The sequence below is a fragment of the Motacilla alba genome, chromosome 5, assembly GCF_015832195.1.
Source record: "Motacilla alba alba isolate MOTALB_02 chromosome 5, Motacilla_alba_V1.0_pri, whole genome shotgun sequence".
Classification (NCBI taxonomy): domain Eukaryota; kingdom Metazoa; phylum Chordata; class Aves; order Passeriformes; family Motacillidae; genus Motacilla; species Motacilla alba.
Genome location: NC_052020.1, coordinates 26130457 through 26145816, shown reverse-complemented (window position 1 = coordinate 26145816; position 15360 = coordinate 26130457). Strand labels below are relative to the sequence as shown.

The window sequence follows — 15360 nt, the reverse complement described above, 5'->3', positions numbered from 1 at the left end:
GTGCTGTTTATTGCTATAATGACATATTCACTATTATGTACTATTTTAAGTAACCCACCCCAGAAAAACATTAAGACAGATGTGGTACAACATTCCTCATCAAGCAGGATCTAGTGAGAGGGAAGGTAAACATAAAAAATCAAATAATATATCCACAACTAAAGCAACACCAAGAAATAAAACGTTAAACTTAGCTTACTTCAATGCTGCAACTCTTCTTAAAATAGGCCAGTATCTATTAAAATCTGTTCTGTTCACCGCTATACAACAAATCAGAGCTACATAACCCAAGCATGATTTTAAACAAAATTTTGGACAGAGTGTTTTTTAAATCAGTTAGCTTTAACTTAAAGGCAAAATGTATTGAAAACCTGCAAATTAGTTTGCACATTTCCCTTTTCCATTAATACTTGCAGGCTTGTTTTGGGGGATTTTTATTTTTATGCAAAACTCTCTGGTGTCTTTTTTTGAAAATAAAATAAAAATCCTTAGCCAAGAAAGAACAAAAGACTCCAAAATATGCTAGTGTAGTGCTGGCTAAATGACTAGGCTAGTTTTCTGGCTGGGCAACTCTTCAAGAATCATTTTCTCTACTGCATGAAAGAGTTATTTATCACAAAAGTCCATGCAGTCAGAAGACAACGTGAGGAACTCGTGCCAAAAAGAAAGGCAGCATCAAATCAAAGACTGGCCCTCAGAGCTTGTGCCGCTTTTCAAACCATTCCTGTTGGGAGTGCTATAGCATTTCTTCAACAGGAGGAGTAAATCACCAGTCGCTGACATTGGGGCTGCTCGCTTTTTCTCTTTCTTTTTTGCTCCGAATTTCCAAAGTCTGCAAGGTTTTAAGCAAGTATTATATACAAATAACACCAAAGTGTTGTGCTACGGCATCTTCTTGTTTGTGGGAGTTGTCTTCCAGCTGTACCGTGTAACTTTTGGGATTTCCATTGGAGCCAAACAAGCCGGGGAGGGAGCGGAGCTGAGCGACAATGGGAATATCCGGCTCTGCCTCCCGCTGGAAAAAACAGCAACAACAGAAGGGGAAGGGAAGACTCCTGGACACCGTATGACAATTGTCCTGTTTCGGGGAGGTCAGGAAGAGGGAAGTCAGCCTAACAGCTCTACTGGTGATTTCTCTAAGCAAACTTTCCAAGCTATTTAGCGAGGCGGCGAGAAGCTGCCACCCCTCTGCCGTGCCTCCCTCAGCCGCGGCTACAGGGCGGCGACCCCGCCCGGCTGACAGGACCCCCGGCACCCGAGTCCCCCCCGCTGCCGCGGCCCCGGAGCCTCCCGCGCCCCTCCGCGTCCCCGCGCACCTTTTGCTCAGAGGCCGGACCCGCACGGCTACCTTGACGTTGGCCATGGCTCGGCTCACGCCCAGCGGCTGCGGCCGCCCGCGCCCCGGCCCCGCATCCCGGGCGGGACGGGGAGGAGCGGGAGCCGCGGAGCCGCCCGTCCCGTCCCGTCCCGCCCCGCCGGGGAGGGCTGGGCAGCAGAGAGCCAGGCCCAGGCAGCCCCCGCGGAGGGAATGCACGGAAACTCCTCCGGGCAGAGAGCAGGCGTTTCGAGGAAAGCCTGCCCGGAGCAGCCGTGCGCAGCCTCTCCAGCATCCAAACAGCGCTTTTCCGCCTGGGACAGGTCTGCCCGGGAGAGCGGCACCCCCGGAGAAAGGGACAGTGGTTCCGCGCTCCTCCTCAAATTCTCTTTGCAGCAGCAAACCAGAGCGGGTTTTACCCAAGAGTTAATGCCGCCAGCCCGATGAAGGGTGATGCCCATAGAGCGTCACTAGGGACAAGCGCTGTAAGCCCTCCACATTAATTTGGCAGGAATTTAGGGAAGGCGAGTATCCCTTCCTTATTAGTGCTAAAGGAAAGGTCTCAAGTGTTTTAGATTCCTTTGGAAACATCCAATCTTCATGTGGGTCATACTTAGGATCTGAAAGAAAATTTTGAGACTTCCACAGAACTTTAACTGAAATCAATATCTAGCTGTTGCATTGATTGAAGTTTTGTGCTTAGGGTAATATAAAAATCACGGAAAGTTTTTGAAAAATTTATTTTAGAATACTGTCTCTGTGAGCTACTGATGTTTCAGGAAGATGCAAAAGAAAACAGCACTGGCATAAAGAAGAGGCCAGGCTGAATAGGCAAGTTCTGTTTGCTTTTGACAATTCCATTTGCCAATGCAAATTTTTAAATGGACTTCTGGTTTTGCATTTCAAAATATGATAAACTGAGCTATATCTGAATATCATATATGAGAGTTTTAAATTCCTATGTTGTTTTTATATTTAAATAACTTCTGTTTAAATTCATTTTTAACTGCTTTTTTTGTACTTTATGTATAGTTCTTTTCATGAGACAGTTTACCTTAAACTCCAGAAATGTTATATCTAAATGAAAAAGGTACCACATTTCAGAAGTTTTCCCAAGTGAAGAATGGCATAGATCCTTGGGACTCAATACTCCATTCAGAACAGAGATGTTAAAATGAATATCTACAAGCTGTGAATCACTGTATACTTCAATAGATTTATCCCTTTAAATCACACTAAAGAATTAATTGACACATCACTGGCAAACTCTACCAACTCCAGTCAACTCTTCAAAAGTAGATACAGTAAAAGAAGAAAATACGCTCAACTCTTTGGGAAATGGCAAAACCATGTATTTCAAAGAGTTACAATGAACAAACTGACTACAATATTTTCATTATGCTCTGAAATGGTTAAATTACAACAGCTTTAATGTGCCTGATCTAAATCATCACTGTAAGACATGGAGAGTGAGAGGCTAAGCCTAGACTAGATGTAGAGGACATTGACTGACAAAAATCACAGAATCAACTAGGTTGGAAAAGACTCAGCTCATCGAGTCCAACCTATTGTTCTGTTTCCTCCCATGTCACAGAATGTGCAAAGCATTTTCATTAAAAATGTCAGGTTCTCTGCAGTTGTGCGGAAGAGATCTTGAGTTCCACATCTGAAGAAACAGTGACACGGGACTTTGGACTCAAATCCTGTACCCCATTAATGCTTGTGGGACTCAAATACCAGTTTATATTAGTAGATTCTATCTAGTGACATTCTGCTTAAACCTAATTAAAGTTGTTTCTATCCTCTTAACTTTTTCAGCAGAGGAACATCAGCTATAGCTTACACAGTGTGCTAGAGAATTGTTAAATTGGATGTCCTGCATTCACACTCTGCAGAATGGTTACAAAGATTAAAATGAGATTCTCAGAAAAGTTTAAATATTAAATAGACCAAATAGACCAAGTAAGTCATAATAGAGTGTGCTCAACAAAGAGCCAAAGATTTCTTCCTTAATTCTGCTTTAAGTTTATATGCAATAATCAGATAAACTTGTGAACTTTGTGGTACTGAGCCACCCAGTGGTTACTTTGTGAAAGCAAAATGCTCTTATTTCAGCAATAGAAATCAACAGGAGGATGTTCACATAACAAATGATACAAAAGTAGAAAGGAATACATCTGCAGCACTTCAGTCTACTCCAGATCCTGAATACAAAGCTGGGCACTCTCCAAAGACAACCAACTATCCTGGATTATAGATGTCCTGCCAGTGACATTGTACCAACCTATCTCTTCATGAGGGCTACAAACTGGGACAATCAATGGTTTTGATAAACTGTCAATCTTACTCATGGAACAAGAGTTTTATTCTAAGTGGGACACTGAAAATCAGGCAAGCAACAGAAAAAGAGAATTGGAAGAATATATTTATCACTACCATTGAAGCATGGTTTGCAAATCAGTAGACCTGCCACATATTAGCAAGTCCATTTCCTGCTTTCCCACAAAACCACATCAGTCATAATAAACTGCAATTTATACTAATTTAATTTCTTGATTGGAACTCCTATAGAAGCATAAGCTTGGACATAAGACTTTGCTCTGTAATTTTAATTATAGGATTTTGTAACAAAATTAAAAGCAAGAGACTGACCTTTTGAAATTTAGTGCTTTTATTAAACTTTTATGGCAACATACAAAATACAGTGTTTTATCAAGATGCTTACAAAAATGAATAAAGATACTACAGCAAGTGCAAAAATATTTGAAACAATTTTCCATTGAAGATACAGGCTCCAAGGGACTTCCATCTAACTATTTCAGAAAGGAACTCTTTAACAGGTTTCTCAGTACCCTGTCTTCCTATGAGCATCATCCTTTTTTAAGTAAACAGTTGGAGAACTGTTACTTAATAACAGAAATATAACTACCTACAAAGTCTCTGTTGGATTAAAAGAGACCTATGTTGCAGTTTTCACAGAAGACCCTAAGAATGTAGTTCTTTGAGTAGTCATCCAAGTTGAGGAAAAAGATTTGTTAGGTTAAAGATAAGCCAAAGTCCAAGTCAGCAGTATTGCATACATTGCTAGAATACACTTCCTTTTGCAGTTCTTCCCATTTCAGTATTTGCTCTGTCAGCTCCTCCAATTCTATCATGAGCACCTCTGTTTTTGACAAAGTGGTGTCCTGAAACAGAAAAGGGTTGGATTTAGTCTCTATACATCCTGTCAGTCTATGAGCACATAGAAGTAACCTAAACAACCAAACAGCATTGCATTTCTCATGCTGGAGAAGACAGCTGGCTCAATTCTTTTACTACTCACCATATTGTTCATCATATGTGGTATCTGAGGCATGCTTCTCACAGACTGCAAATGGCTTTCAAGCTTCTCAATGAAAGTCACAGCCTCAGTCAACAACTCTACTATAGATCTGCAACGAAAAATGAGCTCAAAGGTTGTGCTAAACAATAAGAATTTAATACTTATAAGTTCTTTTTCATTGCCCTGCATTTCTTAGTCCCCTTTTACAGCTTTATGCAAGTTCCTAAACATCTAATTAATTTTTCTGTAATTACACTTCTTGTATGACTCTTAGGAACAAGCAGGGCAGGAATGACAGAAGTGAACTCCTTCAGTACCTGGGCTAGATTTTTAGACTGTAAGAAGAAGGACTATACTTTTAAAACATGCACTATGCATGTCTGGGAATCAGTCACGTTTAGCTACAAGCAAGCAACAGTGCAACAAAGACACCCAGTGCTAAAGTAACAACTCCTGCTTGGGAGAAGCATGAAAGTCCCACCTAGTAGTAGAAATTCTCAAGAGAGCAGGGCAACATGTTCTTGTGCTAATGCAGCACATTTGTTTAAAACAATAAATCACAACTTCTTCTGTAGACTTCTAAAGACAAGACCAATAACCTAAGTAAATATTCATAAAATATGTATCACTACCTTTCCATGAATTTATCAGTAAGTAAACCACCTGTTTTTAGCTCAGGTTCTGCTACCATTTTTTAATGTCTATTTTTATAGAAAATAGAAAATTATTGAAAATTATTTTCAAATAATTGAAAAACAGAAAATTATTGAAAACATATGATTTTTACTGTCAGTTGAAATTAATTGGGCCTCCTGCAAACAAGAAAAATTATTTTCAGTGTACCTACTTGTGATAAGTAGCCTCAATAGGCAGGCTTTCTTGACATCTGTGTTTGATCAACCTCTTTCTGAGATCCCTCTTCTCTTTCAGTATGGCTTCTAGGTGTCTGTTCATATCTTGCAAAATCTCACACTTTTTCCCTATAAAATAAAATTGCAAAGTTGAACCTATTGTCCTGATAAAACAAGAGAAAAATTTCTCCTGAAGACAGAAAGAAAAATACTGATCTATTGCAGTGGACAGCTTACATTCAAGAGACATTAATCAGAATGGCTTTTGTTGGAGCATATATGATTTATTATCAGCACGTATTCAAAGTCACAATACCCACTTTTTAGAGATTGATATAATTGCTTTACATTATCTATAGTTTTAAGTAAATTCTCTGTAAGTTGAAGTCAACTATACCATAGCACTGAAGCATCACAACAGATTTCACTGCTCTAGCACTACAGTAGCAAGCTAGAATGTTTTTAAGCACACACAAATCATAGTGGACAGAGTGTGCAATAATAAAGAAATCCATGCACATACTCTCCAGGTGTTAAATAAAAAATGTAGTAAGTTTGGGGGAATAGAGATGCAACAGAAATACACTGAGTTTTTGGAAAAGAAGCAGAGTAGCACATGCAGGTCAACAGTTACTGATGATCTCAGAACTGATGATGCACTGACCCTGGGGAGCTGACTACACCTCCCACACTGTTTTGGAGAATGAGTTACACATGGACCTTCTATGAGACAGCAGAGTGCAAGCTCAACTAGTATGGAAACATGCTTTAGGTGTTAATAAACACCTACCACCTCTAACAAGTTATTCAGAGATGACTGCTGCAATAACTTCTAGAAGTGTCATGTACTCAGATGAAACATTATTCTACTGCTAGAATTTAAGACTCTTGGTTTTTCTACGGTACAACTGCACTTACCTAAGTAAAAATGGTGAGTAATGTCTGCTGTCTCATTCTCCAACTGCATCATTTCAGTTTTCAGTTTTATCTACAAGAGCAATAACATCAAATAAAAATGCAATTTTAACATACTTATCCAGACACTGTTGGGGTGGAGGAGGAAGTAAAAAGGGAGAAAGTGGCAGCATAGGGAGAGCATGTGTGTGAAAGAGGGTGAGCATTAGCACAAGAACATGTTGCCCTGCTCTCTTGAGAATTTCTACTACTAGGTGGGACTTTTATGGTCAATAAGAAAAACACAGTTGAAAAAGACCAATCTAAATAATTTGGAGATTTGTGCTGGAAAAGACAGATCCTGCAATTCATTCTTTAACTACAGAACTTATGATAGAATGGCTTGGGTTGAAAGGGTCCTAAAAAATCATCTACTTCCAAGCCCCTGCCAACGGGCAGAGACCAAATTGCTCAGACCCCTCTAACCTGGCCCTCAACACTTTCAGAGATGGGGCATCCACAACTTCTCTAGGCAACCTGTCCCAGTGTATCACCACCCTCACAGTAAATATTATTTTCCAAAAATCTAGTCTAATCTAATCTAGTCTAATATAATCTGATCTCTTTCATTTTAGTTTAAACCCATTCCCCCTTGTCCTAGCATTTTCTGCTTGTGGAAAAAGTCACTCTCCCTCTTTTCTTAAGCCCCCTTTAAGTACTGGATGGCTGCTGAACAATCCCTGCTCTCTGAGTCTGTTTTTGTAGGAGAGGTGTTCCAGCCCTTGGATCATCTTCATGGCCCTCCTCTGGAACTGCTCCAACAGGTTCACTTCTTTCCTGTCCTGAGAATCCCAGACCTGGACACAGCATTCCAGGGCACTCACAAGGGCAGAAGAGGAGAATCCTCTCCCTGGCCCTGCTGGCCACCCTGCTTTTGATGCAGCCCAGGATGTGGTTGGCTTTCTGGGCTGTGACTGCACTTTGCCAGGTCAGCCCAACTTTTCATCCACAAGAAACCCCAAGTCCTTTCTCCACAGTGCTGCTCCCAATGAGTTCATCTCCCAGCCTATACTCATGTCTGGGATTGCCCTGATTCAGGTGCAGGATTCCACATTTAGTCTTGTTGAGCCTCATGAGGTTCTCGTGAGCTTACTTCTCAAGCTTGCCGAGTCCCTCTGGATGGCATCCCATCCTTCTGCTGTGTCCAGTACTCTTCTCCCGCCAGTTCCTTAATCACTGAATAGTCTACCCTTCAAACCCATGTCTCTCCTACTTTTATCTCTTGCAAAGCAGTTTCACAGTCTATGTAGTGTCTAAAAGACATTACAGAATACAACACAACAGCCTAAAACCAGCCCAGATTAAAGCAGTATGAAATGTCTGAGGTTACTGCCTGCTAACCAACAAAATTGCCTATAAAGAGACACATTTTTGTGTACTGAAGTAAACTACAAATGATCTTTTATTGTTCAGTTTCTTGAAAAAAATTCAGGTAACACTTTAGTCAAAGGTGCAGCCTACCGAATCCTTCTACTTACATCTTAACATTTTGTTTCATAGTTTTGTTTTCTTTATGACAACTCAGTCCACTGGGGGAAAAAAATGCCAACTGTTAAATAGCTGAACAGTTAACAAACCCCTTAAAACATGAAACAACATGGCATGTGCCATGTTGTCTGATATGTCATCGGGGCCCTGTATTACCTCCAGGTATTGAAGTGCTGAGCGTACACTGACAATAGTAAAGGCTGTACCTCATTTATTTCAGCTTCCATGTTTACCATTTCTTCCATCTCTGAGAATTTTGCAAAGCACGGCGTTCTTCTGCAAGTTAAATCCAAGGTCTCCTTTCAAAGTAAGACAACAGGAAAAATGCAATCAGCAGCAAGACCGTACCGGGCAAATGCTCCATAACGGCTTGTAGTAGTTTAAAGTTGATGCTCTCCCGCGCTCGGCAATCCGGCCCCGTTCCCGAGCACAGCGGCATCCGCGGCGCTGTCCCGCAGCCCCCGGGCGGTACCTGGCTCACGGCGCCCGCCGCCACGCACCGCTCCAGCAGCGCGGCCGCCGCCGAGCGCTCCCCGGGCTGCCAGGGCCAGGGCGCGTCGCCGCCCTGCTCCTCATCGCTCTCCACGCTGAGGAACGACCTGGACTCCAGCTCCAGCTCGGCATCGCCATCCAGCTCGGAATCGGAGTCGAGCTCGGGCTCGCCCGTCCCGCGGGGCCGGGGGCTGGGGCTGGGCCTGGCGGCCGCCACGGCCAGCATCCCGCTGTCCCGCAGGGACAGGGAGCGCCTGGGCGCCGCCATGGCGGGCGTGGCAGGAACGGCGCTGACACGCGTCCGGTTCCGGGCGGGCGCTGCGGGAGCGGCGGTTCTGGAAGGGCGGAGCGCGGGGGACGGGCCGGGGCTCCGCCGCCGCGGAGCGTCTGCCAGCGGCGCCCGGACAGGTTGGTTGGGCCGGGCCGGGCCGGACCGCTCCCGGAGCTGCGGGGCCGGGGCCGGAGCAGCCGGGCGGGGTTGGGGCGGGGGACCGCGGCCTGCTGCGGGTCAGGGCTGGCCTCGCCCCTTGCCGGGGGGCCCGCGGCGGCGGCGAGCGCGTCTCCTGTCGCGGCTGTTTACGTGCTGTCCCCCAGGCTTCATTCCCCACCTCACGGCTGCGAACCCGGCACTGATCCCGGGCCTGGGACCCGTGCGCCCTGGGATTAAACCCCGCCGCGGTTACGGAGGTGGGTGTCCTGTGTCTGCTAATAGCCAAGGCAGAGGAGTCCGTTCTCTAAATAAAGGTCTCAAAATCCCCCAAATAAATCCCCCCGACACTGCCACAGTGGCTGTGTCGGCAGGCCAGCGCTGATAGATGCCACAGAAATCACAACCCGCCTCCGTGGGGAGTCTCCTTACGCTGCGGGGCCTCGAGAGAGGGAAAATACAGAAGCGTGCCGTTTTCTCACTTAGTTTTAACTGTGCTTGTTGCACAGTTTCAGTAATCAAACTGCTGTAAGGAAGACACCTTAATCTAGGTAAACCTTTATACTTCCAGGTTTTAGTTATGAGGGAGATGAAAACACAGCAGTGAAATGGTTCATTGTGTCAGAATACTTGTAGTGTTGGGGACAGTGCACATAAAATGACTTTTTAATTTGCTTTATCACAGAGACTTTGGATTGCAGTTCTCTAGCACGGAGTAAAACTGGCTGACACCATCACTTGAACTCTGTGTGCTCGACAGAGAAAGGTTAGGATGGGAAATAGTGCACTAAAAGCCCACTTGGAGACAGCACAGAAAACTGGTGTGTTTCAGCTAACAGGAAAGGGACTTACTGAGGTAATGTACTGGGAGGGGAAACATGGCTGTTTGTGTGTATGATTGACACTTTTGGAGAGAAATTCACACTTGTGGTTGTAATGCACTTGCATACATGTATTTCTTATAAGCCGTCATGAAAATTATTTCAAGTTTTGGGTTTTTTTCCCCATTTTTGCTTGCCTTGTCTTCTGATTGAGGATTTATCTGTCAGGGCACTTGTATGAGCCTATGCTTTACAGTGCATATATGTTCAAGAAATACTAGCTATGATGTTGTGCTTTTAGAAAATGGCTGTAAACTTGAGGGGGAAAATACGAATTTTATAACCGTATTGTAACTTAGAAAGATTTGTCACATTTAGGTACTTATGCTGTATTAAGTTGTAGCCATATGAATGGTCCATGCAGGCTGTTCATTGGGCTGGCAGCAAGCATCCTGAAAGTGTATTATATTGGAAATTATCTTAACTTAGACTCAACTGCAGAAAAAACCAGAATGTCCTGGAACCATAAGTCAAGCAACAATTCACAGGATAGCTAAAAATAACTCTATATTAAAGTAACTTTCCAAGCCTTTTCTAACATACCTTCTTCCACTGTCCTACCTGCTCTCTTCACTTTTTCTCTGTCAAGCCAAAGGAGGATCCAAACCATGGGCTTATTCACTAGGACTCCTTGATGGTGATTGTCAGATTTTTCTTTTATTCACCTGAGTGCCAAGACTCAGTACCAAAGTGGTACAGGATGTAAATTAGAATAAGGAAAATGGTGTACATAATTATTTAAAAAGAAAAGCAGGAGAAAAATTTTCACATCATACTCTGCTGAAATATAGAGTTATTAAGTGGCTATAGAGTATTTTAAATGATAGGTGTGTTTAAGAGAAGCACATAAAAAGATGAAAATGTAATGTTTTTAATTTTACTTATTTGGATGAAAAACTACTGCTTCTAAATGTTAATGTTTTCTTTATACCTCCTTTCCCCTCTCCAGATGAAAAAATATTTTTAAAAATATGTGTTAAACAAATGTGCTAATCACACTATGGTGACTGGACATTGTGATACATATGACAGTATGTAACAGTGAGACAATTAAAATTTTGACTGTACAACTTGAACATTTAAATTTGTATCAACTCTTTAAATGCTGTATCTTTTTCCCCTCCAATAGTTTCCTGAAGATCTGCAGAAGCTAACAAGCAACTTAAGGACAATAGACTTGTCGAACAACAAAATAGAGCTCTTGCCACCTCTCATTGGAAAATTTTCCTTTTTGAAGAGCCTTGCTCTAAACAACAACAAACTGAGTATGCCTGCTAATTAATATCTCCACTGATTTTCAAAATAATAACTAATTTTTTCTATCCAAAACTAAATTTAATTATTTAATTCTCACAAGATGTAAATGGGGAATTTAGTGACCTAAACTGAAATATTTGGAATTCATGTACAGGATAAAAACCTCTAAATCATAAATTCTACAAAACTAGAATATTGCTTAGTGTATTATCAATTCTACAATGACACATGAGTACTTAAACCCATAAAGGTTTTGTGCTGTGACTTAATCTGACATGAGGATTTAATAGTGCCAGATGGTTTAGTACTTGCCTAGAGAACAGGTAATGAAGATGACACATAGACAGTGTTTCTGGCCATTCAGCTGTTGTTAACTGTTTCTATTAAACAAACATCCATCATTATAGAAAAGCCATAATGAGGAAACTAGGGGTTTTATGCATTAATTAGGTATTATCTGCCTTTTTAAAAGAACAAAGATAATTTACAAACCTGATTGACTCTGTAGTGCAGCTCAGGAGTGTTAAAGTTTATACACATGTGTAGGTGTAAAGAGGGATGAACGGATTCCAGCAGAGCTTACCTGGTGGTGTTTGTATGACACAGTATGAATAATCTCCTAACTTACTTCCGTAAGTTGAATAATACCTCAATTTAATTTTAAATTAAATTAATTTTCTGGTATTTCAAGTGTCATAGAACATGCTGGCAGAAGGTTAGTAAGGACTGTAACTGACAGGCTAAAATCTTCAGAACAGTGATTTCAGACTGTGATTTGAAGGTCTTCATTGTCTGCAGATTATTTTTAATACATTTATGGATGATGGTTAAAAAGCACATGTTGTCTGTGGGCTTAAGTTTCTGTGCAGGGATCTGTGCCTTCACTGGAAATTGGGGAGGAATTCAGTAGGGAGAAATTGCTTAATATAGCACTGTTCTTCCTGCAGAAGCTTATTTGAATTAAATGGGTATGAATGCTTACTGCTCTTGAGGTCATATGTTTTTCTGTCATTTTTCTCTAGCTGCTTTACCTGAGGAGCTGTGTAAACTGAAAAAACTGGAAACACTACACTTGAATGGCAATCACTTGAGGCAGCTACCAGCTGCATTTGCACAACTTTCAGCTCTCAAAACCCTGAGCCTTTCTGGAAACCAGCTTCGCACTGTGCCCACACAGCTCTCTGGTCTTCGCCATTTGGATGTGGTAGATCTTTCAAAAAACCAGATCCAAAATGTCCCCGACACTGTGGGAGAACTGCAGGCTATCGAACTCAATTTGAATCAGAATCAGGTCTGGTAACTGAGATGTTGTAGGAATGTAGATTTAGGACTTAGTACAGCCATGGAACACGAGACCATCAAAACTTTATAGTTAAAAGACATCTTCTTGACAGAACGCAAATAAGGAATCACAACTAGATTTTGTGTACCAATATATCCAACTGCCTGATTTGATGAACAAAAAAAATCCTGAATTTAGTCATGCAGAAAAATATTTGAACAGTTCTTGAGTAGGAATGTGATAAAGAGATGTGTAGGTTGCTTGTCATCATGGAATTAAAAAGTTATTTTGATTTTTGATAATTTGTTACTTATGCGTTGCTTTTAAGTACTTGCTATTAATGTAGTTTATATTTACAATATGGTAATTGGTCTGTGTAAGTTGGAAACAGATCACTTAATAATTATTGATCACTACCATGTTTATCCCATTTCTGTTTTCTTTTTATTTTCACAAGATTTCCCAGATCTCGGTGCAGATCTCCCACTGTCCACGCCTCAAAGTCTTGCGTTTAGAAGAAAATTGTCTAGAACTCAGCATGCTGCCTCAGAGTATCCTCAGTGATTCCCAGATCTCACTGCTTGCAGTAGAAGGCAACCTCTTTGAAATCAAGAAACTCAGAGAACTGGAAGGTTATGACAAGGTTTGTGTTTTGTTCTGATTTTTTGTTCTTTTTTTAAGAAACTCCTGATGAAGTCCTCACTCAGAATACTAAACATTTATGCTGGTGAATAAAAGCACCAAATAGTCCATTGGTGGTGTCATTGCTACTGGATTCATAAATAACCTCTGAAAACATGTCTAGGAGTTCTTCAAAGATTGTAGGATTCAGGGTCAGTGTTCTTTCATCAGCATCTTTTGCAGGGTAGCTAATAATGACAAGCATGTCTTCACTTTGATGCGACAAAAATAAAGGATGCTTTGAATTATACAGCATTTGTTAAGTAATTAATATTAGTTCATCCTTAACACCAGAGATTTGACCATTAATTTGAATTGCAGCAAATACCAGAAATGTTTTGGGGGTGTCTTTGTTTGAAATTAAAGCTCTTAATAGCTATGCCTGGCATATAAAAATGTGCTTTAGATGCAGACTGTTTTTGAGTCTGACAGCAGAAGCTCAGCTGCTTTTAGTAGTAATGAATCGTCTATTAATTTCTGAAAAAATAATAGATTTTTTTTTGTTTTCTTTGTAGTACATGGAACGATTTACAGCTACAAAGAAGAAGTTTGCATGATCACTATTCTGACCCTTATATTACTAGTAAGAAGACTTAGACTAGAAGCATCTGCTTCACTGACTTGAATCAAGACTGATGAAGGAAATGATCAGAGTACTCCTCTTCTCGTAGTCTGAAACAGCCTGTTAAGACCACATTGAATAAACTTGAACTAGAGAATATAGGTATTGAACTGATGAACCTGCCCAGGGGCCAGTTTTGATTTTTGTGCCACAATAGCTTTTAACACAGTACATGTTCTCCTTTGTCAGGGCTTGTTCTTTCACAGAGAAAGGGAACAAGCATTTCAAAGTTGCCAGTTCCCTTTTGTCAGGAAGCTGGCTGTTGATTTGTAAGAGGATTATTTCTTCTAGAAACATTTTTCCATGATAGCACATGGAAGTTCTACCACCAAAGCACTGTAAGTCTTGCAGTAAGCACTGTTCTGCAGAGAACTTTTACAAATAAGGTTTTAGTTTATAACCTGTCTACGTTTTTTGGTTTTGTTTTTGTTTTTTTACTGAAGCACAAATAGTTGTGGTTAAGTTAAATGTTTTATTAACAGCTTCCAGTAAACAAATTGTGGTTTGAGCATCCTTAATTTATATTTTACTCTACAGGCTTTCTTTTCCCATAAGCACGAATTGCACTACAGTCCACTTTTGCTTGAGCTGTATCAAATAAAAATTAGGTTCATCTTCAGTGTATTCAGTAAAAATGTATATTGCTAGAAAATATATCCTTGCACTGACTCCTTGTGTACAGAGCAATGCTGAAGGTTTTAGTCGTCAGCCTACTGCTGCTGCCTTATTACCAAAAGCACCTAGAAAGAGCAAATAATGTATGCAATTATGTAACTTATACTGAAAAGGAAATGTACTTGTATATTTTAGTAAATTATTTTCAAAAAATCAGTTCAAATTTATTTGGTGTAACTGTTGTCATTTTATTTAGTAGTACTAAGATGTCACTGAAAGCCCTCACTTAGCTACTTGAGTCTGTCAGTTGTTGGTAACAGCTACACTTCAACATTACACCCATAATTATGATTAGCAATAAGTGGTTCTTTTGTGAGATGCTCAGAGAGGTATTTATTTTCCTGACCCTGTTGCCATTTTATTTCAGTTCTTACATAGTAATACCGTGAAGAAGAATGTTTTAGGGGACATCAGCTCCTTTTTGAAAGGATGGATGTGATTCATCATTTAACAGGGAACCAGTTGTACATAAGATTCCCCATTCCAGCTATTATTTAATAAAAAAACCTACTAGCTTCTTGACAGAAGTATCTGACAGCTGACCATGTTTATGAGACTACTTTGTTTTGGAAGGCATAACCAGGGAAGTGCTTTAAGAACACTTATGTCTTACTGTGGGGTTTCTACCCCGGATTAGGGTGACCCCGAAGGATGGAAAAGTCTCTCCTCCAACCTGTGCCTTCAAAGAAAGACTCAGTAGTCTTCTGTTGTTTGTTCTTTAGGTTGTTTATTGTTGTTTATCTAAAACATTCTTTTCCCTGAACTGCTGTGGCCCGTTCAGCAGCTCAGACAAAGGCACACTGCCCTCCCAGGGGGCTGGTGCCATCTTTTATATTATATATTACGTACTACATGTTTATACCTTTCCCCCAATGCCTACTATCTATATTGAATAGTGACTTTCTATTCTAAACCAATCTGTGAGTGCCAACATCACCAAAGACATGGAGGCTAGGAAGGAGAAAGAAAGAGGACAGGGCACACCCAAGTCCCTCCATCTTAGAACCCCTGACCCCCATGTACAAAACTTGGACCCCTGCGTACAAGGCTTAAAACTCCCCTGTACAGCACTCAAAAATCCTTCCTTTCACTTCATGATTATCTCTACTATAC

General features: G+C 41.0%; 3 protein-coding genes across 6 annotated transcripts in view; 1 reads left to right on the top strand and 2 right to left on the bottom strand.

The window, feature by feature from the left end:
• STARD9 (StAR related lipid transfer domain containing 9) overlaps nt 1–1498 on the bottom strand; it is a 95315-nt gene extending 93817 nt beyond the window's left edge. For all 3 annotated transcript variants that reach the window (XM_038139035.1, XM_038139038.1, XM_038139037.1), the window contains exon 1: nt 1317–1498. In XM_038139035.1, coding sequence (XP_037994963.1) covers nt 1317–1363 — 47 coding nt within the window. In that variant the 5' untranslated portion in view covers nt 1364–1498. The remainder of the gene's footprint in view (nt 1–1316) is intronic.
• Nucleotides 1499–3968: 2470 nt separating this feature from the next.
• HAUS2 (HAUS augmin like complex subunit 2) lies at nt 3969–8692 on the bottom strand. The gene is made up of 6 exons (XM_038139145.1): nt 8403–8692; nt 8137–8229; nt 6407–6476; nt 5485–5617; nt 4638–4746; nt 3969–4500 (listed from the first exon to the last, which is right to left on the bottom strand). The coding sequence occupies exons 1-6, from the start codon at nt 8688–8690 to the stop codon at nt 4351–4353; spliced, it is 843 nt and encodes a 280-aa protein (XP_037995073.1). The 5' UTR covers nt 8691–8692; the 3' UTR covers nt 3969–4350.
• A 25-nt stretch (nt 8693–8717) lies between these two features.
• On the top strand, nt 8718–14414 carry LRRC57 (leucine rich repeat containing 57). 2 transcript variants are annotated; one of them, XM_038139146.1, is made up of 6 exons: nt 8718–8830; nt 9535–9705; nt 10860–10995; nt 12010–12278; nt 12727–12912; nt 13466–14414. In XM_038139146.1, exons 2-6 carry the CDS (start codon nt 9622–9624, stop codon nt 13505–13507), a joined length of 717 nt encoding a protein of 238 aa, XP_037995074.1. In that variant the 5' UTR covers nt 8718–8830; nt 9535–9621; the 3' UTR covers nt 13508–14414. The 2 variants fall into 2 exon arrangements, with proteins under 2 accessions (XP_037995074.1, XP_037995075.1); XM_038139147.1 differs by lacking the exon at nt 8718–8830 and adding an exon at nt 8912–9109.
• Nucleotides 14415–15360: the final 946 nt, after the last annotated feature.

Bases quoted from the DNA above. Each gene is read 5' to 3' on its own strand.
- HAUS2 (XM_038139145.1), bottom strand. From the start codon at position 8,690: ATGGCGGCGCCCAGGCGCTCCCTGTCCCTGCGGGACAGCGGGATGCTG. The intron at 8,230-8,402 runs GTACCGCCCGGG...TTACTTTGAAAG, and splicing joins CGGCGGGCGCCGTGAGCCAG to GAGACCTTGGATTTAACTTG. The intron at 6,477-8,136 runs GTACAGCCTTTA...TTGCTCTTGTAG, and splicing joins TGGAAGCTGAAATAAATGAG to ATAAAACTGAAAACTGAAAT.
- LRRC57 (XM_038139146.1), top strand. From the start codon at position 9,622: ATGGGAAATAGTGCACTAAAAGCCCACTTGGAGACAGCACAGAAAACT. The intron at 10,996-12,009 runs GTATGCCTGCTA...ATTTTTCTCTAG, and splicing joins TCTAAACAACAACAAACTGA to CTGCTTTACCTGAGGAGCTG. The intron at 12,913-13,465 runs GTTTGTGTTTTG...TTTTCTTTGTAG, and splicing joins AACTGGAAGGTTATGACAAG to TACATGGAACGATTTACAGC.